Source organism: Akanthomyces muscarius, assembly GCF_028009165.1.
Source record: "Akanthomyces muscarius strain Ve6 chromosome Unknown contig_15, whole genome shotgun sequence".
Lineage (NCBI taxonomy): Eukaryota > Fungi > Ascomycota > Sordariomycetes > Hypocreales > Cordycipitaceae > Akanthomyces > Akanthomyces muscarius.
This window is the reverse complement of record NW_026611615.1, coordinates 553,349-580,144: the sequence shown is the minus strand read 5'-3', so window position 1 is coordinate 580,144 and position 26,796 is coordinate 553,349. Positions and strand designations below refer to the sequence as shown.

Sequence of the window (26,796 nt, the reverse complement as noted above, 5' to 3'; positions counted from 1 at the left end):
GCCTGGCTTGGTCCAGTCTTTGCCGAGTAACGTTACGTGATGCCTGCCATTCACTTCTCGAATTAAGATCTGACATTTGTGCTTCAATGCATCTCGCTCGCTAAAGCAATTGTAATTCATGTTTTTACATCTATTCCTTACTAATATTAGCAACCAGCAGGTTCTTATCTCTCCTGGCCAGAAGCCAGCGTTCGCTTTTCGCCCCTCGATCAGTTGCCCGACGTCTTTTTTCTCTGCGCGCTCGGCAGCAGCTGGTACAGCGACTCGAAGCTCTTGTGGTCCGTCGGCCACTCGTTCATCCACACATTCGGATCAAGCATGGGCGTGCCGACCACGTTTGGCTTCGACGTCAGCGGCTTGACGCCCGCGCCGCCATAGTACATAAAGTCGATCCTGTCGGGCGGCTCCTCAGATGCCGGGTGCACCGGCGACCAGGTGTCGGCCGGGTCCTGCATGGGGTCGGGGTACAGCTCGCGGAAAGTGTCCTTGAGGCCGGCCTCGAGCGGGTACTTCGACGTCGGCCACTCGTAGTAGCCGACGCCGCAGTGCGCGTCCTTGTTCGCCTCGGTCCAGTCCAGCTGCGAGGGCGCGTTGAAGTCGCCCGTCAGAAACACGGGCACCTTGTCAGCGTTTGGCAGGAGCTTGGCGATGGCGGCGGAAATGTCCATGATCTGCCCCGTGCGGCCCGACTCGGCCTCGCGCGCCGTGACCTGCTCCGCCGTCATGTTGCTGAAGCAAAAGTCGTAGGGCCCGTATGGGGTGTATCCGAGATGTGCCGTGTAAAAGATGATCTCGCTATCCTTGCCATCGAGCTGGATGCGCACGGCGTCGGCTGCTTCGTTGGCATCTAGGTTCTCGACAATGGGGTAGCGGGACAGGATGGCCTTGTCGCCCTTGTCGTGGTGGTAGTAGCCCATGGCCTTGGCGAGACGGGTGCCTGCGTCGCCGGGCTTGACCGTCTCCTGGAGACCAATGACGTCCGCGTTGGTGCTCGTCAGGTAGCTGACCTGCTTGTAGTGGCTCTGGTAAACGTACTTGCCGCCGATCCAAATGTTCATCGTCGTCACTTTGAGCTTGTCGACCATCGGCGCGTCCACGGCCACCACGGGAATCGTCACTTGTAGCGTACTTTTAGAGCCATTCTCAGCGGTAGCTCCAACAACAACGGTCGTGGTGCCATCGTCGCCCTTGGCAGGCGTGCCCGAGATGAGGCCGTCGCTGCTGACCTTGACCCAGCCAGACTTGGACGAGTCGGATACAAGCTTGAAGCGCGGAGCCTGCAGCCGCGCCTTAACCAGACCTCCCACGCGCGCCGAAAATGCTTCCTTTTCTCTTGCATTCTGCGTGGTAAAATTGCGCACAATAAACTCAATCGGGCCCGTCTCGCCACGGTTCACCACCCGGAGGGGCCCGACGAGCTTGTTGTAGCCGTCCTTGGCCAGGAAGTAGGCCGTGTACTCGCCGGGCTCGGCGTAGGCGACCTGGATCTGGGCGGTGCCACGTCTGTCGGGCGCGTAGGTCCAGTAGAGGTACTGTGTGCGCTGGTCCGCGCGGGCCGGGTCGTAGCCCTTGGGGTAGACGGCAACCCAGTTCTTCTTGTCGACGGCCGTAGTGCTGTAGTCAAAGGTGAAGACGGGCCTGCTGGCGTCATACTGAAGGGTGCTGGCGGAGGCGGAGGTGCTGCCGGCGCTGACCTGCCAGGTCAGCAGTGCCGGGACCAGCGCGGCGACGAGCTTCCGAAACTGCATCGTCAAGGTTTGGATGTTGTTGGAAACTAGACAGTGAGGCTTGTGGGTATAATGGCAACGGCACTCGGCGGGGGTATTTATGTGTTTCGACACCCCTCCTAGTCGTCGATTGATTCCGGCTAATATATCGAGCTCTCGTAATTAATAAATGAGATTATTCTATCACGGCATAGTCGTTCGTTGCCGAAGAGCTGAGGCCTCATCGTGGAGACGGGCTTGGACCCAATGTGGAAGGTTCTCAGTCGCACTTGGCGAAAGGCTAGGTTTGTCGTCCAATAGCTTTGGGTGCTAATTCAACGTGGATTGACTAGTAATGTGGGTTTTATCCAGTCTACCTCCGCAATGTCCTCACTTTTACCTAGTCTTGTTAGCACTGTCGGTTTCCATTACGTCTAGGTGCGGTTCTAGCGTGAGGCCTGCGGCCAAACCTTCATGCCTCGGCATGCAGATTGAGTGCACCTAGTTCCCAACTTTTCTCACGTCGGTGTTCATTTAGTCACCGATTCTAGTTTGTTGGCTGGGAGCAATTATCGAGTGCTTGGTACTAAAGTCTTCGACTCGAGAAACGTTGACTAAAGTTAGCCGTGTCCCTTTCCAATATCATGCATGGGTGGTGACAGCCTGCCCCTCTACTACATAGGGCTCATGATTGCGGATCCGAGCCGCCCCAGACGGCCGTGCAGATCGGGGAAAGACTGAGCGAATTTCGGTACCGAAAGAGTGACATGCGGTTCGTCATGTGCCTTGGCAGCAGCCAATGTTCAATTAGCGGTCAGTGACCGTACCCGCGGATGTCCGGGCTCGCCCAGGAGGTAACATGCCAAAGAAACAAAAATAGGAGCTTGTCTTCTCCGTGCATCTCGAATCGATGTATAGCCTGGTTAGAGGAAGCTGTCACGCGAGCTGCCTGCGAGCTGCCGAGATGCTAGGAGGCGCTAGTTGGCAAATGTAACAGTTTAAAGCTGTCTACTCCAAGTCAGGCAGGTTACACCAGATTAGTAGGAACCGTGTCTGCTGTGGAAATTTGCGATTCGTATTGTGGTGTGAGATTAGCGACATGGCCATGCAAACGACGATTCGAGTATCGCAGAACAAAAATGTCTGCGGGAGACGCATCGTACGTGACAGTCGGTGTTGGCTTTGAATGCCGGGAACCGATATAAACCGGTAGCACTCCGCTGCAAGAGGGCAATACCTTGCGCATGGTGGTGGAGGGGGTGCTAATTCGTCAGCTCGTATAGATGCCTATGTATGCGTCAGTCTGCCAAGATCAAACTGCTTCAGTTCTGCTCTATGTGTTGTGATGATTATGGCACCTCAGAGGCGATCGTTTCCAGTCCGAGGCTTTTTTTTTTTGTGGCTTTTTTTTTTTTTTTTTGCTTCACGATGGCATGCGCCGCTCTCCGGACGTGCGTTGGGCGAATCTAGGATACTGTCGTTTTGCCTGTGATGCTACGGACTGGCGGACTGGCGGACTTACGAACTTACGGCGGCGCTCAAAACCACGATGAGAACAAAAACAACCAAAAACATCAGAAGAAAAAAGAAAGAGAGAATGCGTTTTCAAATGGACATGGACTGCAGTGCGCCACTGTCTTATTAATCCGTGACTTTAGTGTACCTTTTCGCGCCCCAGAATCGGGAAATAACTCGACAGCCCCCCTACCCTACATAGCAAGCAACGGGATAATGTATTTACGCGGAGTTTGTTGTGCGAAATAACGGGGGCTGAGCACGAGATTACTGGTAGTTGACAGGGCCATTATTATTTTTAGCCGACAGCGGACTGGCCAACATGCACGGCACGGCACCACTGTGGGCAGCTGGTGATATTGCATGGGGCTTGCGACATTGGATCGGTTCGATGCATAGCAAAAAAGCCAACCTGCTACTTGACGATCAATAGAAAACTTACAGGCACCAGATTTTCGCGAGTATACGTCAGGGGCAAATTGACTGACACGAGCTCACGGGAAATCAACCTACAGCGAGCGATATGAGGAGGGAAAAATGCGCATCAGAAAAACACGGAGTGTCGAGCCTTAATAAATCAAAACGCAGATGGGCGTCAAATGTCGCGATTGTTTTTGGCTCATTCCAAAACAGAGCGCCACGAGAGATCTCAGGCGTGCACAAATCAGGCACAAATCAGGGACAGCATCTACGAATAGGAACATATCCTTAAGGACAATCAGGTACGAGATCCACCCGTGGCACGCCAATCCCTGAATGTCCTTGGTTTTTCACGGGCGATGTAGCGGGCGCCAAACCCAAGTCGGGATGGTGCGAGAGGCTGTGCAGTCTGTCTCAGACACGCCGGCTCCTTGTCCTTTTTTTTCTGGCACTATTTTGGTGGTTTTGGTACGGCGACTGGGCGAGAAGCAGCCGCCTCCTGTCCAGGGGAAGATGTGAATCACGTGAAGCGCGTCCGGGCGCCTTGTGCTGCCTCACCTCCATTCCATGACCTCGTTTGCTTTCCTTCAATTCCTCATTGTTTCCTCTGACTAGACTTTCTTCGTGTTTTCCCTCATTTTTTCTTCTTTTTCTCTGCATCATCTCACTACGCCGCTCGTTTTCTCAACGCGGCCTGTCACTCGTTCGACAAACCAGACCAAGTTTCATCTTCACACTCCCTTTTTTTCTTTCTTATTACGCGATCCCTACACAAACAGCCGTTCACCATGCATCTGACCTCCACCCTCCTCGCTGGCGCCGTCGCCGTCGCCTCGGCCGCCGCCGACAACAACTACCTGGGCTTCAACTCGGGCGCCACGCTCGCCGACCGCTCCGCCAAGTTCAAAAAGGACTTCGAGGCCGAGTTCAAGACGGCCCAGGCCCTCAACGGCGCCCCCGGCAAGTTCAACGCCGTGCGCCTCTACACCAACATCCAGGCCTACTCCACCGACGACCCCATTGAGGCCTTTGATGCCGCCATCGACACCGAGACGTACATGCTGCTCGGACTCTGGGCCTCGGGCACCGACAACATCGACAAGGAGCTGAGTGCCCTCAAGAAGGCCCTCGACAAGTACGGCTCCAAGTTCACCGACCTTGTCATTGGCGTCTCCATCGGCTCCGAGGATCTCTACCGCAACTCCCAGACCGGCACCAAGAACAAGGCTGGCGTCGGCGCCGACCCTGACGTCATCCTCTCCTTCATCAAGGACTACAAGAAGGCCTTTGACGGTGGCGCCCTAGCCAAGGTCCCCATCGGTCACGTTGACACCTGGGACGCCTGGACCAACAGCACCAACAAGGCCGTCATTGACGCCGTCGACTGGATCGGCGTCGACGAGTACCCCTACTACGAGAGCGGCAAGGGCAACGACATCAAGAATGCCGGCAAGCTCTTCGACAAGGCTTACGACGCCACCCGCGCCGTCGCCAACGGCAAGCCCGTCTGGGTCACCGAGACTGGCTGGCCCGTCACCGGCGAGAAGTGGGACGAGGCTGAGCCTTCGGCCGAGAACGCCAAGTACTACTGGGACGAGATTGGCTGCCGTCAGCTCTTTGGCAAGACCCCTACCTTCTGGTACAACCTTCGCGACTCCAACCCCGACAACAGCATGAAGTTTGCCATTACCAAGGACCTGAGCACCACTCCCCAGTTCAACCTGACCTGCCCCACCACCTTTGACACCGACAGCAGCGATTCTTCCTCTTCCTCGAGCTCCAGCGCCAGCTCCGGCTCTAGCACTGCCAGCTCCGGCTCTTCTGGCTCGTCGGGCTCGTCCACCTCGGCCTCTGTCCCCACCAGTACTAGCTCATCCGGCTCCGGTTCCTCCGGTTCTGGCTCGTCCGGCTCTGGCTCTGGCTCCTCTGGCTCTGGCTCGTCTGCTGCCACTTCTGGTTCTGGTTCTGGCTCTTCTGGCGCTGGCGCCAGCGGATCCGCCAGCGGCTCTGCTCAGCCGACCAGCGTCAACAAGGACTCTGGCGCCGGCAAGATGGCTGCCTCGAGCTCCGTTGCTGGCATCCTTGCCCTCGTCGGTGCTTTCTTCCTGCTGTAAGCGCATTAAGTCGCTTCGACTTGAATGTACATCAGCTGGCTAGCCAGTGCTGCCTTTTTATTTTGTGTGTCCTTGTTTGCATGCTGGTCGGATATGGGCACGGATAGACATTTGTACTTTAATTCCATAGACGCATCAAGTATTGAAATTCAGATTTGCACCTAATACTGTTTAATGTTTTTGGTTCAATATCTTGGTTACTATCATCACTACATCATCCACAGTTTGTCCGCTATTCGATGCATTGTCGGCTATAGATTGTCCACTGTAAATTGCCCATTGTGCTCGTTTATCTGATCCGCTGCGGCCTCGACCGTCTCCATTTTATAGGATTTGTGATTTTAACTTGTCGGTGCGTGTGTGTGCCTGCATGCGCAGCCCTCATGCTTATGTCCAGACTTAAGGCCATCCGAGCTCGCGGTGCTGAGGATGATGTGAGAATACATGGCAAAAAGCCACACCCTACGCCTCGCCGGGTAGTGTCCGAAGCGGACCTGCATTAGCGGCGGATCGCAAAGTCACCGAACTGGTGCCACGTTTTGTAGGGCAGAGGACCTTTCCGACTGGGTCGCAACGTATAAAATTTCCGGAGTGCCAGAATAGGGCGTTCTGGACTCGGCCAGTTAATCTGTTATATACTAATCAGGAACTCCCCGCGTCGCCCTCGGCCTAGGTTAAGAGTAAGCTCAAACTCGGACTGATTTGCACTTGGCAGCTGAACGACTCCCAGAGCCTCGTAGCTGGATATGACCTAAACGACTGTTGGCCTTTGAAACATGTTTCTATATCCAATAGCAAGCGAATTCACAAATGACCCTATTGGTAGAAGATTGACGAAGAAGCGACCGAGCATCTCAAGCCTCTCTGCACCATCGGCGCCATTTGCTTCCTCGCGTGTTAGTGCTGAGGCCGTCGCTCCACACGGAATCCGCCCTGCTAGTACTCCGTTTGCTGCTTACACGGGTACCTAGCCGAGAAGGGCAGGCCCGGGATCATTAGAGCGAAAAAATTGACTACTTAGGCAAATAGAGTCGACAAACAAAACGTAAAAAAGAGGGTTAAATGAGTGGACAGGCTGATTGGCACCCATCTCTCGGACATATTTGGCGTTCTGCCTCACCTCGATCCTTCGCCGACGCCCCCTTCAGCTAGATGGGAGTACGGAGTTTCTCTCGCAAGTCGGCATTGACGCCAAGACCTAGAGGGGGAAAAGGTAAGCATCTCATACCGTTGTAGAGCGGTTGGGCAAGTATAGTAGTTCGTTCATAGCTGCCGAGGGCAAAGTGAAAGCGGCCAAGTATATAAGATGCCGGTAGAGCCCTCCTAGACATGAAGAAACTCTTGCCCCCAAGACACAGACTCCCGCCTCTACCCTCATACCTCTTATTTCTGTACAGAGTTATTTGTATCAACCTGAAACCAAAATGCTCGCCAAGCTAAGCATCATCGGCACCCTGTGCCTGGCCCTTGCCGCCGCCAAGCCCCTCGACATGGCCGACACCATCACCACCGTCGCGGCGCCCACGCCCACCGGCGACAACTACGACCCCTCGGACCTCGACCCTGCCAACCGCGCGCCCGTCACGCCCGTGCCCAGCATCGTGCCCGAGGAGGAGGCCCGCAAGAGCTTGTCCCTCGGCACCGCCGTCGGAGGTGCCCTGGACCTGCCGCCCGCGCCGACCGCCGGGCCCGAGGCCATGGCTGTCGCGGCGGCGGCCAACAACGCGTACATTACCATTGTCAACAAACACAACGCGGCCATCACCACGGTGCACGTCAATGGCGAGGGCCCTGCGCCCAAGGGCAACGTCGGCGCCGGCAAGCTGAACAAGGGCCAGCACGGCATCTTTACAGTCGCTCATGGCTGGAGCGGCCATGTCGCTCTCAACGTGGCCGGAAAGTAAGCAGCCTAAGCCCCAATCAAAGATGATGAGACATTGTAAAAGTAAGAATGCTAATGGATTTAGGTCTGCGACTACCGGCGACGAGTCTCTGATTGAAGGCAGCTTCAAGAACCAGGGCCACGGTTTCATTGGCGACATCAACGTCAGCTACGTGTAGGCGCCGCTCCAAACCCCATTCATTTTTGCTCTGCAAGCCACTGACACCGTACTTGCAGTGATGGATTCAGCGTTCCTGTTCTCTGCTGGTGCAACCAGAACAAGAAGACGGCCGGCTGCTCCAAGAACCTCTTTGCCCTCGGCCACTGCGGTGTAAGCCAGACAAACCAACCCGCCCCCAAACGGAACTCACTTCGCTAACCACAATTGTTTACTGAACAACAGACCCCCAACGGCCAAGGCTCGTGCAAGAACCCCAACCGTGGCAAGGGTGGCGTCAGATCGCCCGCCCCCTTCTTCAAGCCTTGCTTCTACCCGGGCGGCGCTTACACCTTTGACAATGACAGCGCGGCCAACAGCCTCAACGGCCGCTGCCCCAACGAGCACTACACTTGCTGCGTTGGTAACGGCTGCCACGCCTAAATGTGGAGTCTGCTACTTGATCTTGGACATGATACTTTCCTGGGATATGATAGGCGGAATGGCGAAAAATGATTGTATATATTGGTGTCAAGTTGCACCTACCTGGTATATAAAGAAGTACGGATTTACAAATACTACTGCACTGGTCTGTTTGAGACGAGTCGTCCTAGAAACCCGTCTTATAGAAAGAGAAAGATGAGGCAAGCAGTAAACGTGGCTTTAGATAATTCTGATACATGATTCTCGAAACATGCCGTATTCAATGCTGCTAGGGGCACACCTCCTACGTTCTATTGCATTTTCATCCCGCCTCCGAACACCACTTCTCGAATGTTTGCATATATCTTTTGCAAAACCAATACAGTTTTCTTTCCTTTGCCTTGGATGATCGACAGCAAAACCGCCTTTCCAACCACCCTCGCAGCCGCCCTTTCACGGGTAGTCTTTCATTCCTGCCGACTTGCCGCTGCGATCCTTCAGATACATGAATCGCTCATCCTCTCTGATTATCGGCGGCAAGTCTTCATTATCTTGTAACAGCTCAAATTTATTGCCTTTACGCCCCCATATATCAATACCCTCGCGGACGGCGTCAGCTATGTGATCGCGGTCTCGGAACTTGTCGCCGTTCATCCACTTGTGCGAGAAGCTCGCCATTTTATTCAGATATAGTTCAACCGAATCAAAGCAGCTACTACAGTGCCAGCCTGAGTTGGCAAATTTTCCCGACTCCAGCCAGCGTGAGATGAAGTTGCTGCCGCGACTGCCGCGTAGGCTATTGGGCGTCAGCGTACGCTGCCCATCATAGTACGTCGCCTGCGGGTGGTGCCACTCAGGGCCAATGCTCTGGAATTGGAATGAGTTATAAAAGAAGCGTGTGTACAGAGTCAGGCGGCGTGGGAAGTTGCAGGCGCGGAGGACGCGGAGCGTCTCTGGTCGTGGAATCTCATCCACGTCGGCGACAACCATGACGTCGCCCAGTCGTGGGGCGCGCGGATCGGTACCGACCAGTTTGGGGAAAACCTGTTCGTAGCTGGCGTCACGCTGGAAGTACTCAAAGTCCCAGGTGCGCTGTGAACGGAAGCCACCCGGGAATTCGAGCTCGTGGTAGAGCATCTTGTCGTGGTACTTGGTAAAGCGGCTCCAGTTCTCCTTTGCTAGCAGCGGCTTGTCGTAGCCGTGAAAGGTCTTCGGTGACTCTACGATTATGAAGAGAGCGACTTCATTGTAAAGCGAGTCTATTCGAATCTCGAGACAGTCGAGTTCTGTGTTGATCATCGTGAGGTCAGAGATTTTGCGACGCGCCCCGCCAGTCACGGCAGGATATGGTGTGAAGCCATGCGCGGCGCAGAGCTCGTGAACCTCGGGCGAGTCGTGAAGGGTGCCGGTAGCGAGTAGGTCTTCTGAGCCGGGAAAAAGTCGTGAGAGGACAAAGGCGATGGAGACAAAGACCCCAAGGCCGAGAAGTATTCTGTAGGGCTGCTTGCTCGGCAGCCCCTGCAGTGGTATGACCATGCAATGCGCGCGGAAGTGCTGTGAGGACAGGCCGGGGATGATGTTGCTGGGAGTGGCAGAGCTGGCCGACACGGTTCAAGTGAATTCGAAAGAGTAGAACAGTTGCTGACGTTTAATCGGTAAAGTTAATCATTTCTGGCAGCAAGTTATTAAGAGTAGTTAGACGGGCAAGGAAATGGAACCTCAGCCCCTGTTTGTACGAGAATGCTGTTGCTCGGGGTAGGCTACCTACCACTGGACACGGCCAAGAAGCCCTACCCCTGACAAGGCTCCAGGTAATATTGGCTTTGAACAACGACGGGCGTATGCCGGAGACCTTTTCGAAGTACGGCTACGAGCTGTTATGGGACATCAGGCTGGGTGCAGCCTGGTGCAGGTACCACAGAGATCAGCCAATGCTCGTCAAAGATTCGGGCCATCGCCTGTGTTCCACTCTGGAAAAAGAAAAATCGCACACCATGGCCGGAGGCAAGTCCTATCAGTGGAACTGTCAAATTGCCTGCGGGCCGTTGCTATGCCTCGTTGGCTCGACAGTTCTTTGTCACTTGACGTGGACTTTCGGAGTGGTCCCCGGAACGTAGCGGGCAACCAAGCAACCACCCAAGAAGCTAACGGCACAGCCAAACAGCTAATAACGGGTGAGGCGCAAAGCCAACTCGACAGGGAACGGCCTTGGCAGCGAGCGGCCCGTATTGCCTAACTGAGCGCGGCTGCGCTGTCGGGCAGGGTCAACGCAATGCAGGGGCGAAGACAATCTCTTAGCATGCGGGTCTGCGTCTTCTCACCTAGATCCTTCTCAAGAGTTACTCGAACCGAAATTCGCACCGTACCCGTCTTTGTAATGTATAGCATCGCCGTCATGTAGCTAATTCTCTTCATCAGGAGCACGCGTTGCTCAAACACGCCCCAAGATGGAGACCTCTCGGCTTGACCAACGGCCAAGACCCCTATCGGTGATTTGTCTCCGCGCCGACTCCACACGGTCACCACATTTTTTGCCAAATAAGCCTTGTAATATGTCGGTTTCGTATGCCCCAGGTACTTATGTGTCTGCCGGTAGGAATCATTTTGACAGCTAGTTATGCGGTTGGATAAGTCTAGAGCCCCAATTCGCCCCGCTCTCACGCGACCAGTTCCCAATATGATATAGAAACTGCATTATTCCAGTGGGCGTTCAACCAAACGCACTTCATCTCCCTTCTTTGTGACTCGCTGGCTCGCGGCAGACGAGGACGAGGGAGAACCCCGCTCTTCTCCATTGCTGCATAGGTTTGGTGGAGGGGCTAGCCAAAGGGCCTCGTTTACACGGTAAATTGATGACTAGCCTAGGAATAGCTAAATGTATCGCATTGTGCTTTTTGTAGGGCTATAACCGCCCACAGCAGCATGCTCCCTCTCCTCTCCTGCCGTCGAGGCATTATGTTATATCAAAGAAGTTTCCACCCCATCGTCCGTACGCTTGTCCGCAAAATGAAGTTCTACTTTTGCTAGGCGTGTCTTCATCATTTCCATCACCGACCACCAATGGAAGGCCAACGAGGCTGGAAGTAGAGCAATTTCCTGCAGTGTAACAGCCTACTCGCTTCAAGGCTGCATGCATTGGTTCGATAAGCCGCAGTAGCTGCCTGTACTCCGCTATATCAGTAAATGGCCCTTGAGTTCAGACGAGGTGCATGCCACGCGAGCAGTGTCTGCTTCCTGGCTCTACTCCGTCGGCTGGACTTTGTCGCGAGCCTGGTGTAGTGACGCCGCAGGAGGCTATGAGGCAACTGCGAGGTGACGAAGAACGAGAAAACTCGCAGAGTGGAAGGGCTGAAGCAGTGCTAGGATGTCGCTATCTGATGCGGGTATAAATAGGCAATGCCACGTCCTTTCTCAACCGGCTCATCACGAAAAGCTTTCATCACCCTTCTATCTTACATTACAATCAAACCCAAAGTCTTAAAAATTCACTTCTCCCTTTTCTTCAATATGAAGTTCGTAATTGCCATCCTTCTTCAGGCAGCTTCTCTAGCAACCGCACTCACTCGCGGAGATGTCTCGTATGCTGAGGCTGAGGCAATCTGCGGTGACCTTGGAGTCCTCGAAGTGCCTTTTGGCGTCGACCCCTACACTGTTCGCGCGTGCAACGAACATCCGACAATTAAAGAGACAGATGTCTTGTCACTGGAAAAGCGCAAGTGCTGGTACGGTCCTCAAGACTCGGGCTGTTCCAAGAAAGGCTGGTGCTATAGAAACTGCGATAATGGCGGCACAGGTGCCTGGTGCTGGACTACCGTTGGTGGTCCACTTGATTCTTGGAAGAGTTGCAAAAGAGACAACGAATGTGGACGCAATGACAGTTGCGGCGGATGCGGCTGCAAAAAGTGCGGATGCGGCTGCTAAATTTGTTAAGGTAGCCACGATCATTGCTTTACCTAGAGTCAGGCTGTAATGAACTACCTCACCTATTGTATCGGCGTTGTCTTGAAAGTCCCTCTTAACACCCTCGGGCTATTTATAGACTGTTTCTGCATATCTAATGCTTTTTGGTTGAATACTGGGCCATTCAAATACCCGCCGATTGTCTCATTTCTCCACATCTTGCACAATGAGATCAAAACGGCAAACGCATCGAAACAACAAGACACCATAAATTACAGCACAAAGTTATTTTCTGCTTCAAAATGGAACTTGCGGGCTCTTGACAGTCTCAACCTCGCCGCAGCTTCTGGAGGTGGCCTCGGCGGCTAGGTACTAGTTGTCAGTTCCACCCCATGCAATCATCTGTTCGGTCAAGTCGTCGGTCAAAAAATTCCTTTTCAGCCCATCAGCGGCATTGGACGGTCCCGTGCTCGTCTCCCAGCAAAGCCAGTCCTCAGCCCTCGCCCCGGACTCATCCTGCAACACTCCGACAGCCACATTGAGCAGTTTTGGACGCGTTTTGGATATCAAGAAGATGACAGCGCCACATCTTCCGCAAAAGTAACGATTCACACCTTCCGAGCTGGCATAGTGCTTGATTGTCCCAAGCACGGGCGGGTTAGGCAACGGTTTATTGTTGAGCCGGAGATTGACGGCAGGGATGAATGCCCACGCCATCACTTCACAGCCTGCCGAAAGACGGCACGAGTCACATACACATAAGTCCGCGGTATATTTTCCGTTTCGAAGCCACCACGTTCCTCTGCTCGCTGACTTGCCTGTGGAGTCGATTGCTTTGTCTTCTGCCCCGAGGTCAACAAAGGAGAAAGAAAAAAAAAACCTGCAAAACTCTTGACAACTGACCTGACACCTCCGTCGCTCTCGTCACCTCGAATTGAAACCCTCCACATCTGCAACTCGCCTTCAAGTTCCCCTTCCTTCCGTCCTTTGCAGTTGCCGTGTCAAATTCGGACTGTAGATCATGAGTGGCATACTTCTTCAGCCGAGTGCCGTTCGCACTCTCCAACCAAACGGACATGCCACCGTCTTTGGTATCCGCTAGGCAGAGATACATGCTGAGTCTGCATATGGTCGGATCCTTAATCGCTCCGAGCGCTAACCCCGTCCAGGGAGGGGCTCTCTTATACAGGAACATGAGCGTCCCGCACGTTGTGCAAAAGTACACGTCTGCGAGGGTTGAGAATGCAGCTTTCGTGCAATACGGGAGCTCTGGAATCGGAAGTGGCCATGTGCACGCTGTGAAGCCCAGTGTTCCGGTACCGTGGCGACAGGAATCACAGCTGCAAATTCCTGCATCGAGGGGCAAACATGATTTCGGCAAATGCCAGGACAGGTTGTTCGCTCTGCATAGACATTGTGCGATGACCTCAACCGTGTCGAGGTCAGCCATCACGTCACGAGTACGAAGTGAGGGACAACGAACAAAGTTTTCCTTGTGCAGCTTTCCGTCGCATTATATTAGTGTGGCCTGTTGGATGTCGCGTTTGGGGGCCAATTGAGAGTCAAGCAGCATTGTGCTGTCATGTGACGTCATCGATCTTCCCCTGCACTGCATTATATCTCAGTGGCATAGCAATAAAGCTCTCGTTGTATCATGGCCCGTCCCGCTAGCTACTAGTATGCTGACGAAGAGTTTACTTGGTAACAAGCAACAAACAGATGAGCAGATGGGCGAGGCCGTGGGTTTCATGGCCTCATTTTTACAGGCCGCTTTTAGAGCACTTTCTAGCCATCTGGTGCCCGCCCACAGCAGCGATAATCCAACTACGCGTGCAGCAACCTATATAGCAAACTATGTGGTAACCTTTATCACGTTAGGCTAGACCGTAAATTCAGGTTTGACATTCGTCTGCCTAGAAAGGACCCATAAAGCAACTGCCTGTGAAGTTGCATTTCATTCTTTTATACCGTCCAACTACCAAGATTTAGCATAATAACCCTGACCCTAGGTTTTGTACACAATATTTCCCGATTTGTACCGTTTTTTTTTTCAAATTACAGAAATTCACAAAAACTGTGTCAGTAACACCAGCCATCATTGAAGTCAGAATTTCTCTGTGGTAATGCTAGACTGATTGAAGAATGTATTTGAGTGATGAGTTGTATGACTGTAGTATACATAAAATTGTCAATATTTGAGAGCAGAGTAACACTCGGTCGAGTCTGAGTGAAACCAATTGCAAGCTGGTGCATTTTTAAAAAAGAAGCAGGCTAAAACTAAACAAGACTTTGAGGCAATCATCGAAAAAGCCTCGATCCTTGTTCGATCTGGCCACGCCACGCCCCTGCTGCCCCCACGTAGTGCCGCGGGGCTCATTCAGGACCTGGAGGCCAGCGCCTGCTCATCCATCACACATCTCGAGCGACATTGACAATCAATACGCCAAGGAAATGTCCATGCGTGACAAAGTCTTCGCGGTTACAGGCGGCGCCAGCGGCATCGGCCTTGCCACGGCCAAAATGCTCGCCGAGCGAGGCGCCATTGTCTGCATCGCCGACGTCAACCTGCAAGCCATAGAAGACGCCAAGTTGTACTTCCAGGCGCAGTACCAGGAGCTTTGTGCGGAACGATTTGCCTTTAACAAAGTGGATGTGTCGAAGCGCGAGGACGTGGATGGCTGGATCTCCGACATCGTGGCCTTGTTTGGACGGCTCGACGGCGCCGCCAATGTTGCGGGCGTGATTGGCAAGAACCATGCTGCAGGGACACTGGCGGATCTGGAGGATGACGAGTGGGATCGCTTGATGAACATTAATTTGAAAGGATGCATGTATTCACTTCGCGCAGAGCTGCGCAGCATCGAGGACCGGGGGTCCATTGTCAATGTTGCCTCTATACACGGAACCAATGGTAGGCTTACCCCCTCTTAAAGTCAGAGCGAACAAAAATACTAATGATAATGCGGAATATAGCAATGGCATTACATGCAGCATATGGCGCGAGCAAGCACGGCGTCATCGGCTTGACCAGTGCCGCGGCTAAAGAAAACGGTAACCGCGAGATTCGCATCAATGCCGTCGCGCCCGGCGCCATTTACACGCCTATGATGCAACAATCGCTGATCCAGCTTGGACAAGAGCCAGCAGAACCAGAGAACAGCGATCTGAGCGCCATTCCGAGACAGGGAAGGCCGGAAGAGGTCGCGTCTGTGATTTGCTTCCTTTTAGGACCGGAGAGTACCTATGTCACGGGGGCGGTGTACCCGGTCGATGGAGGATGGCTGTAGAATATGCTTGCGGCAAGGGCTGAAAAAGAGCCGTAGCGGAAGGGCACCCTCAGCTTAAATCATGCATGGTCCGTGGGTTGGTCCAAAGGCATCTTGGCTGAGGGGAGCTGAAATTGGTCAGTGACTCACACGACTCGTGCTAGTAACTAGTTATGCCGTACAAAGACACTGGATTGGCAGATGGAACGTGAAACCATGCTGTGGAAACTCACATTTTTAAGATCTTACATCAGTATTTCTCGAAATCGTCTGCAACTGCTACTTACACGTCAACATGAATACACTGCCAGTCGAGGTCCGCTATTCCCAGCTGTTGTGGAACTGCCCTCTATCTGAGCCCTCCGCAAAGCGTCTCTTGGACAAACTCCAACTCAGTACCGAAACAGCCATAGTCGACATCGGATGCGGCTGGGGCGAACTGCTCCTTCGCGTGGCACAGCAGTCCGGCGCGCCGGCCTTTGGCATCGACACCGACGACGCCCTGCTGGCGCGCGGCCGCGCCAGCGCCTCAGCCGCGCATGTGCCGGTCCAATTCGCCAACATGCGCGCCGACGATTTTGTCTCTCGACGCCCGCGCGCCATCTGCATTGGGTCGTCACATGCATTTGGCGGCACTCGGCAGATGCTTGAGGGTCTGGCCAAAGTTGTACCGCAGGGTCGGGTTCTCATCGGAGACATGTGCTGGGAGACGAGCCCTTCGAAGGAATGTCTCGACATGTTTGAAGACGAGGTAATGCCGTTGAGTAGCATCGTTGCGCTGTGTCGGGAGACGGGGTGGAAGGTCATGTACGTAGAGACGGCAACGCAGCAGGACTGGGACGCGTTTGAGTGCGGACATCGTGCCGGAACAAGAGAGTGGCTAGTGGAGAATGCCAGTGATGCAAGAGCTGCGGATGTGGAAGAAGAGTTGACGAAAAAGGAAGATGGCTATTTTAGGGTGTACCGCGGACATTTGGGGTTTGTGTTTGCGGTTCTTGCACGATAGCCATAAATGAGGACGACAGTGAATCACGACACTGGATGTAAAGATTGACAGAATGTACTCATAGCGATAGACTGAAATTTGAATCTGTCCTAAATAGACACTTTTGTACTACAATCCGATGCCTCTTGCACCTTCATTCCAAAGACCGTCTACGAACACTTGTGAACAGTGACGGATCGCCACTTTGGCGTATCAACAAAGGTCGAGTTGACCATGACTTCAGTCACCGTCGCCGGCTTCGAGAAAAGGTCAATCTTCTTGTGACCGACACTGGTACCATTCGACAGCAAGCTCCATTCGTTCTCCTTGCCCTGTTTACCCCAGACCTGGTACGTCCGGATGACCTGCCCGCCCGTCTGGTCTTCCATCAGCACGACGCGGTCAATCTCCGCGGGCTTGTCAAAAGTGAGCGTATAAGTGCCTTTAGCCTTGTTGCGCTTCTTGCACGACGGCTGCACGGGGTGGTCGTAGCACTGACGGATGAAATCGCCGAGCTCCTTGTACCGCGCGACGTGGGAGTCGGGAATCAGACCGCGGCGGTCGGGCGATAGGTCGAGTGCGAGGACGCAGTTGCGGCCGACCGTCTCGTGGTAGACCTTGATCATCTCGTCGAGGGATCGCAGCGGCGTGTCGACTCCAAAGAACCAGCGGTCGCCCGTCTGCAGCGTGGTGTCGCACTCGGCGGGTGTGAAGTAGGGGCTGTCGGACGCGCCTGATTCCGTGAGGCCACTATGTATCTGTCAGCTGGGGATGATGCTCTGATCATGATGAACAAAGAGCTTACGTGGACCAATTTTCCTCCTCGGCGTGACCTAGTTCATTGCCAATCCAGCGGACTACAAAGATTAGCTCCTGGATTCGCGAAATCTCACAAAGAAGAATCATACTGGAATTGTCAGATACACAAGTGCCATTGTCCTGGCAGCCGCCAAAGATGACGGCGTTGGGCTGGGCCTTTTGCAGTAGGGTTTGGATGCGCTCCTTTTGGTCGCCACTGTAGCCGCCGTCGAACCAAATCTGCACTTCATCAGCCAAGTCTGCATTATTACCGTTCCTCACTGCAAGCTCACCTCGGTCAAGTTGCCGTACTTGCCCCATAGCTCTTTGAGTTGCTCAAAAACAACGTCGTTGTACACGTCGGTGGTGATGCCGACCTGACCCGGCGCGGCCGTGACATTGCGGACCTGCGCGGACTGCACATTGAGGTAGTTGTTGACCACCACGCTATAATAAAATCCATGCCCGAAGCCGTACTTTTCCGTCGACTCGACAAAGCTCTCCACCACATCCTTGCCCTTGACCGGGGACTGCGCAATGGTATAGTTGTACGGGACCGTCTCGCCCGCCACGTCCTTGAACGTCACCTCGGTGGGCCAAGTGGTGAAGCCGCAGTTGTGCTTGGCGACGAGCGTGGCGTACTTGCCGCCAAAGCTCCGGACCGTCTCCATCCACTGGTCCGTGTCGAGCTGCTCCGGGTCAAAAAGGTCGCGCGCGGGGACGAGGGTGGGGTCGCCGTTGCAGCCATCCTGCGCAATGTAGGTGGCCATGTTGAAGTGCACCAGGCAGCCCATCTCGCGGTCCTGGAAGGCGAGCTGCTCCGCAGTCGGCAGAGCAATCTTGGAGCCGTCGAGGGGCGAGATACGCCACTTGCCGGGTGGCGCGATGTCTTGTCGTTTTCCGGGCGGGGGAGGCGGGTAGCCGGAGCCGTCCTGGGTCCGGACGCCGTGGGCCGCCGTTACGGAGGCTAGGGCCGCGATGAGTCCGGCGTTAGTCTTCATGGCTTCTTTGGTCGTGGTTGTGGGGTTTGATAGTGATGAGAAGAAAAGGCTGAGTGAGACATGGTTGCATGCAAGGAAATGACGTTACTTGCAGGTTTATATAATGTTGGCATCTCAAGGATCCGTACGCATCGGACCCCAAAATATAGGTATGCAGACCAGGATAATATGCAAAATTATCCGCCGGGCCTTGCTACGTCGTACAGTCCGCGCACGCTTGGAGACCACTGGCCCTCGTCGATCAAATCGGCGAATGTCATTTCGCAGTGGGCCATGCTACACAGCCTACAATTTCTTTATAAAACCCTCAGGAATGACCAAAGTTGTGCAAGTTCTCATCAATTACAGAAAGTAACATAATCCGTCTACGTCTGTACACAGTAGCCGTTCTATGAAGACTTCACGGATTGCGGCCCATTACGTAGCTCCTACTTGTACAATCGACCCTCAAGATATTTCAATACAACGACGTTCCTTGTTTCTTCCCATTTCTTTGACCGTGGCCGGATGGGGAAGGTGGGAGAATCAATAATCAGGGCGGGGAGCATTTAGCCGTCGGGCATTACTGCCAGACACTAGCTGTGGAGGAGCCAACGTGCGCAAGTCAGGAGGCAAAACGGCTAGCCTCTATTGATCTCGAATCGCAATATTTGCACTTATCACGGATCACTGCGCTGCGTCTGCAATGGCAGGTTACATGGTGCTGGTGGGACGGGGATGATCTCGGAGCTCCAAGTTCTCCTCCCTCCGCCACCGCCAGCCGGGGATGGGCTTGGAAAGGGAAAGGCGGGCGCCGGCAGATACATACCGATGGGATCGCAATAGTTAAATGCACAGTTTCTCCAGGCTCGAAACATGATAGTGAAAGATATGATATTTTTCTACGCGGAAAGAAAAGAAAGTGATCTGCAGAATGAAACTCTTCGTACTCTCGGCACTAACATGTGTTGCTGCGGCCCTGTGGCCGGTGCCTAAGTCTCTAGAGACCGGCAATGACACCGTGTGGATCAGCAAAGATATTCAAGTCTCCTACAGACATGGCAATGTGAGTACAAAAAAGCGATATTCGACTTTTACGAAATAATGAGAGAATTGCAACTAACAGAGCCCAGAACTCCTTCAACTTTGACTTTGGCAAAGGGCAGGACAATGGCCACGACGAAGTCACAGTCCGGGCTGTCGTGCGTGGTGCCATCTCGCGCGCCCTCGGCAACATTTTTAATGAGGGACTCATTCCATGGAAGCTTGTCGCGCGCAATGAGCTGGCCAACCATGAGCCCTCTGCCAGCACTGACAAGACCTACATCCGGAAGCTGTCCATTATCCAGACGGCCGTCGCCAACGACAGCAGCTTGATTGGCCCCAGCAACGAGTCGTACGCGCTGCGCATCGACGCCGATGGCACGGCCTCCATCACCGCCGCAGCGCCCGCTGGCATCCTGCGCGCGCTACAGACCTTCACGCAGCTGTTCTACCAGCACTCGAGCAAGCGCGGCAGCTACACCAGGCTCGCGCCCGTGCGGATCACGGATGCGCCGCAGTTCTCGCACCGCGGGCTGAACCTGGACGTGGCGCGCAACTTTTACCCTGTAAAAGACGTGCTGCGCACCATTGACGCGCTGTCGTGGAACAAGCTCAACGTGCTGCACCTGCACATGACGGATTCGCAGTCGTGGCCGATGGAGGTGCCCGCGCTGCCGGACCTGGCCGGCAAGGGCGCGTACTACCCCGGCATGAGCTACACCCCGCAGGACATTGAGTCGATCCAAAAGTACGCGCTGCATCGCGGCGTCACGGTGCACATCGAGTTTGACATGCCCGGCCACACGACGGCCGTCAGCTGGGGCTACCCGGAGCTCGTTGCCGCCGCCGAGGCGCAGCCCCGGGCCAAGTACTGCGCCGAGCCGCCGTGCGGCACCCTGCAGCTCAACAACCCGACCGTGGACCGCTTCCTCGACACGCTGTTCGACGACGTGATGCCACGCGTCGCGCCGTACGCGAGCTACTTTCACACCGGCGGCGACGAGGTCAATGCCGAGGCGTACACGCTGGACCCGACGATGCGCACGAGCGACAAGTCAAAGATCCAGGCGCAGATCCAAAAGATGGTGGACCGCAACCATGCGCATGTGCGCAAGGCCGGGCTGACGCCGATTGTGTGGGAGGAGATGCTGCTCGACTGGAACCTCACGCTGCCGCGGGACGTGGTGGTGCAGACGTGGCGTGGGGATGTCGCCATTGCCGAGACTGTGAAGCAGGGCTACAAGGCGCTCGTCGGGAACAAGGCATCCTGGGTGAGTTCGAGACATGTACCTTCTTCTGTGTAGCAACTTTGCAAAAAAGCTAACCCCCTTGTCAGTACCTAAGCTGCGGCATGGGCTCCTGGTACAACGCCGCCAACGGCGCCGAGTTTCGGCAGCAGTATCCCTTCAACGACTACTGCTCGCCGGTCAAGAACTGGCGGCTCGTGTACGCGTTCGACCCGCTGGCGGGTGTGCCGGCCAATCTGACGCAGCTGGTGCTCGGCGGCGAGGTGCACCTGTGGTCGGAGCAGGCCGATGGCGTCAACGTCGACGGGCTGCTGTGGCCGCGCACGGCGGCCGCGGCCGAGGTGCTGTGGTCCGGACGACACGACGCGACGGGCCAGAACAGGAGCCAGGTGGACGCGGCGCCGCGGCTGGCGGAGATGCGGGAGAGGATGGTGCTGGGTGGTGTGCAGGCGGGACCGGTGCAGATGGTGTTTTGCACGCAAAAGGACGCACGGGAGTGTGTATTCTGAACAGGTTGGCGGGGTGGTCCTTGACACCATATTACTGATGCTCGATTGATAGGGTGTTGGGAATTGTAGTACATATCCATATGCACATTGGACAGTTTGTGGCGGAGTAACCCAGTACAAGTCATCCACTTACAACTTGTTTCTGAGACTACAAGAAAGATGCACAAGCACATTGCTTGTAGTGAAGAGATGTAAAAGAAATATTGTATCGTCATTACGCATCTAGTATACAGACCAAGTCTAGCTATGTAAAGAAAAGGGGGTATAGTTTAAATGTTCTTGGAGTTTGCGGCAATCATGTTGCGGACGGGGAACTGGATCCAGGCGGGCAGCGAGCGGAAGCCGGTGATGAACTGCAGCCTCTCGGGGCAGACGACCTGCGCGCCTCTACGGGCAAAGACCTGGTTGGTGAGCTGGCGGGCGACGTCGTCGCTGGTGAGGAGGCGGATGCCGCCCTTTTCGAGCTCGCTGCTAAACTTGGCGACGAGGGGCGTGGCGACAAAGTTGGGGTGGACGACGGTCGTGAGAACGCCGGTGGCGTCGTAGGTGTTGCGCAGCTCCGAGTTGAGGGACTCGTGGAAGGCGAGGGCGGCGGCCTTTGTGGCCGAGTAGTCGGCGCCCTTGGCGAGGGCGACAAACGAGGCCATGCTGGCGACGGTGACGACGTGGCCCTTGTTGACCTCGACCATGTGCGGGACAAAGGCCTGGACCGTGTACCAGTGAGAGATTGTGTTTACGGCAAAGACCTTGTTGAGGGTGGCGGGGGGGATCTCGAGGATGCTCTTGGGGACGGTGATGCCGGCGTTGTTGACGAGGATGGACGGATGGCCGTACTCGGCGCGGACGGCGTCGGCGGCCTTGTTGACCGACTCGGGGTCGGTGACGTCGCACTTGAAGTAGCGGATGTGGCGGTGGCCCTCGAGGCCCTTGGGCAGCGCCTGGACGTCGAGGATGGCGCACTTGACGCCCTTGGCCGTCAGCTGCTCGACGACGTTGCGGCCGATGCCGCTGCAGCCGCCGGTGACGACGGCCACCTCGTTCTGCCAGTCCCAGCCGGGGGCTTTCGTGAGGCGCCACGCGTTGGACGCGGCCGAGTTGAGGACCGCGTTGACGCCCTTGACCAGGCCCCAGCCAAAGACGACCTTGAGGGCCAGCTCGACCGTCTCGGGCTTGACGTTGTCGCCGAGAAAGGACAGGCGCCTGACGACTTCGGCCTGCAGCTCCGGCGGTGCCTGGGTGAAGGCGAGCAGGGCGGCGCCAGTGACGACGGGGCTCGTGAGCAGCTTGGCGAGCGAGCCGAGGGCCTGCACGGGCGAGGACTCGAGGTAGTGGATGAGAGTCATGATGTCGGTGGTGTGTTGGTCAAAGGAGTGTTCGGCTATTGGGTGGGAGGAGGAGGAGGAGGAGGAGGGGATGGAGTAGGTTGCCGAGGAGCAGAATCGAAGGCGAGCTGCAGGAATATTCGATTGGTCAACGGGACAGCTAGGATGATGAAATGAAGGAAAATCCAATTGTCAATGACGAGAGAGAGAGAGCGCGACAAGGCACAAAAAGATTTAAGTAGCCTGTCGACGGGCCGGATCTGGAGGGGCTCGCTGCTCTGATCCTCGGCTTGGAGAGACTTCTCTCGGCTGGGGAGCTGCCATTTTGTTGGAGAAGCATATGCGCTAACCTGGTTGGGTGCCTAGAGTGGGGAGGGTCGATTTAAGCTCAATGCACAAGTTACAGGGCCTTGTTGGGGGCGTTGAAGCTGCTGATTGTGGCCTGTCGAATGTCTTTCAGCGGCCTCTAGCACGGTGACGCCACCAATGCGGGGGAAGGGACACCGCTGTAGCCGAGAGACGCCGCCTGTAGCTCATGCTAAGGGTATAACGGAGACGGACACGCAAGCAGCCTCGACAAATGAATTAACACACGGACGGAGAAGAATGGCCTGAGATGATCAAGGGTGCACATATGGCCCCGAATTCAATGCGAAAAAAAAAAAAAAAGAGAGAAGAAGAAAAGAAGCCACTTCGAGGCGCAAAGCCCGGGGGCCGGGCCAACCAGCGACCCCGGCACTGGGCCGTCCCCGCCACCGAGGCTTGCGCCGGGACACCCAGCACACCGTTGGTACGTAGTACCACCAGCACCGGCTCTCTAGCACGATACGAGAACCCGAACCCAGCTTGTCTCCCCTGTTCTAGCATCGCCAATTCTCCATTGAATCAGCAGGGCATTCATTGGCACATCGTTCCTGAACAAAGTCGCTCCGCCTCTCCCCGCTCCCGCCTGGGCCGCCGAGAGCCACGAGGTTCAAGTGCATGTTGCGTCTACTGGTCTGACATTTTCCTCAGCTGTATGTGGCTTAAAAAATTACCAACGTGCACCCAAATCCCCCCCCTCTCCAGAATTGGCTCGTGAAAGCGCCCCCAACTCTCTCTCCCTTTTTGTGCTGAATTCTAGCGACCCTTTGGTTCTGGCTCACTAGCGGGCGATCCCTGGCCGGGACCGCTCGAGCGCAATCACATGCCTCCACAACCATTGACCAGACACGGCTGTCGATAGTACAGGCTGTCGATATTGCAGGCTGTTCACTGAATCATGCATACATATGTAGTTTGGCATGCACATGGTGCTCGCCATGACAACTTGCGGCCACCCAATAGCAGTCTGGGGATTACATTACCCATATCAAGCTCGGAAATAACAATGCTGGCCCTAGTTCATCATTGATTCCATTTTATCAGTCTTTGATCCCCTCATATTCGGCGCTAGTGTGTAAAATCGCGTCCAGGTGCACACTCGATCGAGTCTATCCGCCGTTGGTCCTCGTGGCTAGGTAGCACCGCCGGTGGTGACGACGCCTTGAAAACGCGGTGTCAACAAAATCTATTCCTAACGGCCTGACTAGAACCGCGGTTGCGATCTGTCAGTCAATTTTTTGGGGGGAGGGGGGCCCCTCGCCTCGATCGCGGCATGGCACTGCGATTTCTCGTCCAGAGAGACACTAATAATACACCCAGAACACGGCAACTCTACTTGCTCATAACTCATCAATTCAGAGAATTCTTGACAACATCAAATTCTTGACCACGCCAAATTCTCGATAACAAAGTCCACGGCGGACAGCACCAACGTCCGATCCGTTACATGGGCAGCCTGTGCCAAATGATCATCCGGTACAGACGCGGCAAGTTCCGTACCCAGAGCCCAGTGACTTCATCCCATGGTTGCGACAAGCCTGTTTCAGTCCTGCTCTCGCTTATAACTTGCTCGTTGATTGATGGCTATTCTGTATCAACTCCATCCACCGTAGGGCTAGCAACGTCAGCTCGTGCATTCTGCAGCCAACTATCCGTACTCAAACTCTAATCTCCGTAGCAATCAAGGCCCCTCCCCACCCTCGTATTTAGAGCTCTGAAGCCCTGTCCGTTGTCGATACTGTCGCCAGTCTTTCAATGCAGCCCTCACCCTTCATGCACCCGACGGCTCGTCGCCTCCAATCACAGCCAGCGCATAAAATACACGGAGTTTCATCTCATCGATGCCCAGCAGCCGCACCGGCTTCCACAGCCAAGCATCTCCAACTAACTAAACACACAAGAAGGACCAAAAAAAGTTCCAGCTTACCCCAGGTAGTTATGGTGGGGCGTGGTCCGGACAGAAGCAGCCCGCCACCCCGAGAGGCACACCAATTTGCGGTGCTTCCAAGCCTCATCTGCCCGGCCCGTCTGACTCGAAGCCATCATCACGCAACAACACGAAGCACCCAGCAGCTCTCCCTCTCGCCGTATCTCCAGCTTATAGAATCACCGTCACCGTGGCTTCCTCATGACGCACGTCAAGGCTGGCCAGCGACGCCGCGCCAAGGCACCCAAGGTCCGCACTGGCTGCCGCACTTGCAAGTGAGTACCGAGCCGGCCCCTCAACGCAGTCTCCACGAGGTACGAGATCCGATCTCTCGCGCTCCAGGACCATGCACCCCAGACCCGTGCAATGACACGTCGCTAACGAAATGCGTTTTCAGAAGTAAGAATTGTCACTTTCTTCGCAGCGAAATTGCGCCGCCCAATCACTCATGAGTGAATCATGGCCCGCCGCTGACATTGCTTTAGTCCGCCGCGTCAAGTGCGACGAGGGTCGCCCAGCCTGCCATAGATGTACGTCTAGAAACTCATATCAAAGACATATTCCAGTGTCTAACCCGACCCAGGTACATCCACTGGCCGCACATGCGATGGCTACGGCCCCATTGTCGTCGCCACGCCGTCCCCGCCAGTCTCCCTCTCCCAGGTCAAATACTCGGGACCGGAATGGCGCTCCTTTCAGTACTTTCACGAAAAGACGCTCAAGCAGCTGTGCACATTCTTCCCCGACGACTTTTGGACCTCGTACGTCCTGAAAATCGCAAACACCGAGACCAGCATCTGGCATTCCCTCATCGCCCTGTCCTCGTACCACGAGCTCTTCTCCGAGCAGCGCATGCCGCGCCAGCAGGTGGAAGACTACTTTGCGCTCAACCAATACAACTCCTCCATTAAACAGGTCTTGAACATGGACAAGAGCTCTAAAAGCGCCCACATACAGCTTGCGTCTTGTATCCTTTTCATCTGCGTCGAGGTGAGTCAAGTAGCCCCGGCTTACGCTGAACATGAGCTGATGGACACGACAGACGCTTCGAGGCCAAATCCTGCAAGTTGTAAGGCTAGTCACTCTAGGGTATAGAATCCTACAAGCAGAAGATGCCCTGGATAAAACGTTTCGGCCGCCCGCCCCGGACGCATCAGACAGGCGAAAGCTTTTTGCTCTCGCCCGCAACTTTCTCAGCCAAGTTGTCTGCCAAATATACATTGTAAGTCCAGCTACACGAACAACTTCACTCTGATACACGCCCCGTCCCTAACAATACCTAGCTTATAAACGATCTTGATCCTGGCGTCAATGCCATTGCCGCCAATATTATCGAGAGCGGCCACGGCCCCGGCCCGCGTGGCTACCGCTTCAACACCACCACCGACGCCCAGTCCGTCCTCAACAGCATGCGTCTGCACTTTGACCAGTACGACGAGGGCGCGATCGAGGTAGCGCGCTCCAACCTCGCCGCGTGGACCCTGGCCTTTGACGCCTTCAAGCGCGCTATGCCGGCCCACCTCGTCACGCCCGCCGAGCGCCGCGCCATGGCGCTCCTCGAGCTGCGCCGGCTGTACTTTGCCGCCGAGCTCTCCGTCAACCTCGTGCGCGGGCCCGTGGACCCCATGCTGTGGGACGCCCACCGCGAGTCCTTTGTCAAGATTCTCGCCCTCGCCGAGATTGCCATGGCGCAGGACGACGACGACGGCGGTGACGGCGACGGCGACGGCGGCGGCAGCCGGCCCCAGTTTCACATGAACTCGGGCCCCGTGCTCGTACTGTACGGCCTGGTGCAGAAGTGCCGCGACATGGAACTGCGCATGCGCGCGATCCGGCTGCTCGCGTCGCAGAACCGCCAAGAGGGCATATGGAGCAGCAGGATGGTGCTGGGTACCGTCCTGCGCGTCGTGGCGATTGAGCAGCGTGGCCTCGTCAATCCCAGGACATGTGCTGATATTCCCCGCGAAAACAGGGTGAGCACTATCAAGGTTGTCGAGAACAGCCCTGGTGACTACACGGTAGGATTTCTGCTGCACACCGGTTGGCACTGGGAGAATGCCAGCGCATTCCTATCATAAAGTCATGTTCTTCTGCGTGGAGAGGGGAGAAATCCTTCTTCGTCAATGTATATATGTGTATAGTAGATTCGTCATGACCTACTACGCAGCGCCACGGCACGTGTCTTGGTTTGACAGTCTGGATCTAGGCGGTTCATATGCCAAGGCCAAGGAAATGATT

The 26,796-nt window shown here is 55.2% G+C and overlaps 11 protein-coding genes across 11 annotated transcripts; 6 read left to right on the top strand and 5 right to left on the bottom strand.

Moving 5' to 3' along the window:
* Positions 1-209: 209 nt before the first annotated feature.
* Positions 210-1,748, bottom strand: LMH87_007923 (uncharacterized protein; the record flags this gene model as incomplete). The annotated part of the gene is made up of 1 exon (XM_056201091.1): positions 210-1,748. The coding sequence occupies one exon, from the start codon at positions 1,746-1,748 to the stop codon at positions 210-212; it is 1,539 nt and encodes a 512-aa protein (XP_056057793.1).
* Positions 1,749-4,429: 2,681 nt separating this feature from the next.
* LMH87_007922 (uncharacterized protein) lies at positions 4,430-5,755 on the top strand (the record flags this gene model as incomplete). Its single annotated transcript, XM_056201080.1, has 1 exon — positions 4,430-5,755. The coding sequence occupies one exon, from the start codon at positions 4,430-4,432 to the stop codon at positions 5,753-5,755; it is 1,326 nt and encodes a 441-aa protein (XP_056057792.1).
* Positions 5,756-7,179: 1,424 nt separating this feature from the next.
* LMH87_007921 (uncharacterized protein) lies at positions 7,180-8,238 on the top strand (the record flags this gene model as incomplete). Its single annotated transcript, XM_056201069.1, has 4 exons — positions 7,180-7,655; positions 7,723-7,812; positions 7,875-7,968; positions 8,041-8,238. The coding sequence occupies 4 exons, from the start codon at positions 7,180-7,182 to the stop codon at positions 8,236-8,238; spliced, it is 858 nt and encodes a 285-aa protein (XP_056057791.1).
* Positions 8,239-8,670: 432 nt separating this feature from the next.
* On the bottom strand, positions 8,671-9,753 carry LMH87_007920 (uncharacterized protein; the record flags this gene model as incomplete). Its single annotated transcript, XM_056201057.1, has 1 exon — positions 8,671-9,753. One exon carries the CDS (start codon positions 9,751-9,753, stop codon positions 8,671-8,673), a length of 1,083 nt encoding a protein of 360 aa, XP_056057790.1.
* Positions 9,754-12,489: 2,736 nt separating this feature from the next.
* On the bottom strand, positions 12,490-13,231 carry LMH87_007919 (uncharacterized protein; the record flags this gene model as incomplete). Its single annotated transcript, XM_056201045.1, has 2 exons — positions 12,490-12,959; positions 13,021-13,231. 2 exons carry the CDS (start codon positions 13,229-13,231, stop codon positions 12,490-12,492), a joined length of 681 nt encoding a protein of 226 aa, XP_056057789.1.
* Positions 13,232-14,568: 1,337 nt separating this feature from the next.
* Positions 14,569-15,404, top strand: LMH87_007918 (uncharacterized protein; the record flags this gene model as incomplete). The annotated part of the gene is made up of 2 exons (XM_056201034.1): positions 14,569-15,028; positions 15,091-15,404. 2 exons carry the CDS (start codon positions 14,569-14,571, stop codon positions 15,402-15,404), a joined length of 774 nt encoding a protein of 257 aa, XP_056057788.1.
* A 274-nt stretch (positions 15,405-15,678) lies between these two features.
* On the top strand, positions 15,679-16,389 carry LMH87_007917 (uncharacterized protein; the record flags this gene model as incomplete). Its single annotated transcript, XM_056201023.1, has 1 exon — positions 15,679-16,389. One exon carries the CDS (start codon positions 15,679-15,681, stop codon positions 16,387-16,389), a length of 711 nt encoding a protein of 236 aa, XP_056057787.1.
* A 149-nt stretch (positions 16,390-16,538) lies between these two features.
* Positions 16,539-18,167, bottom strand: LMH87_007916 (uncharacterized protein; the record flags this gene model as incomplete). The annotated part of the gene is made up of 4 exons (XM_056201012.1): positions 16,539-17,118; positions 17,174-17,225; positions 17,277-17,406; positions 17,460-18,167. The coding sequence occupies 4 exons, from the start codon at positions 18,165-18,167 to the stop codon at positions 16,539-16,541; spliced, it is 1,470 nt and encodes a 489-aa protein (XP_056057786.1).
* Positions 18,168-19,080: 913 nt separating this feature from the next.
* LMH87_007915 (uncharacterized protein) lies at positions 19,081-20,946 on the top strand (the record flags this gene model as incomplete). The annotated part of the gene is made up of 3 exons (XM_056201000.1): positions 19,081-19,212; positions 19,280-20,461; positions 20,527-20,946. The coding sequence occupies 3 exons, from the start codon at positions 19,081-19,083 to the stop codon at positions 20,944-20,946; spliced, it is 1,734 nt and encodes a 577-aa protein (XP_056057785.1).
* A 269-nt stretch (positions 20,947-21,215) lies between these two features.
* LMH87_007914 (uncharacterized protein) lies at positions 21,216-22,289 on the bottom strand (the record flags this gene model as incomplete). Its single annotated transcript, XM_056200989.1, has 1 exon — positions 21,216-22,289. The coding sequence occupies one exon, from the start codon at positions 22,287-22,289 to the stop codon at positions 21,216-21,218; it is 1,074 nt and encodes a 357-aa protein (XP_056057784.1).
* Positions 22,290-24,759: 2,470 nt separating this feature from the next.
* Positions 24,760-26,636, top strand: LMH87_007913 (uncharacterized protein; the record flags this gene model as incomplete). Its single annotated transcript, XM_056200978.1, has 6 exons — positions 24,760-24,807; positions 24,863-24,872; positions 25,044-25,088; positions 25,142-25,548; positions 25,601-25,780; positions 25,842-26,636. The coding sequence occupies 6 exons, from the start codon at positions 24,760-24,762 to the stop codon at positions 26,634-26,636; spliced, it is 1,485 nt and encodes a 494-aa protein (XP_056057783.1).
* Positions 26,637-26,796: the final 160 nt, after the last annotated feature.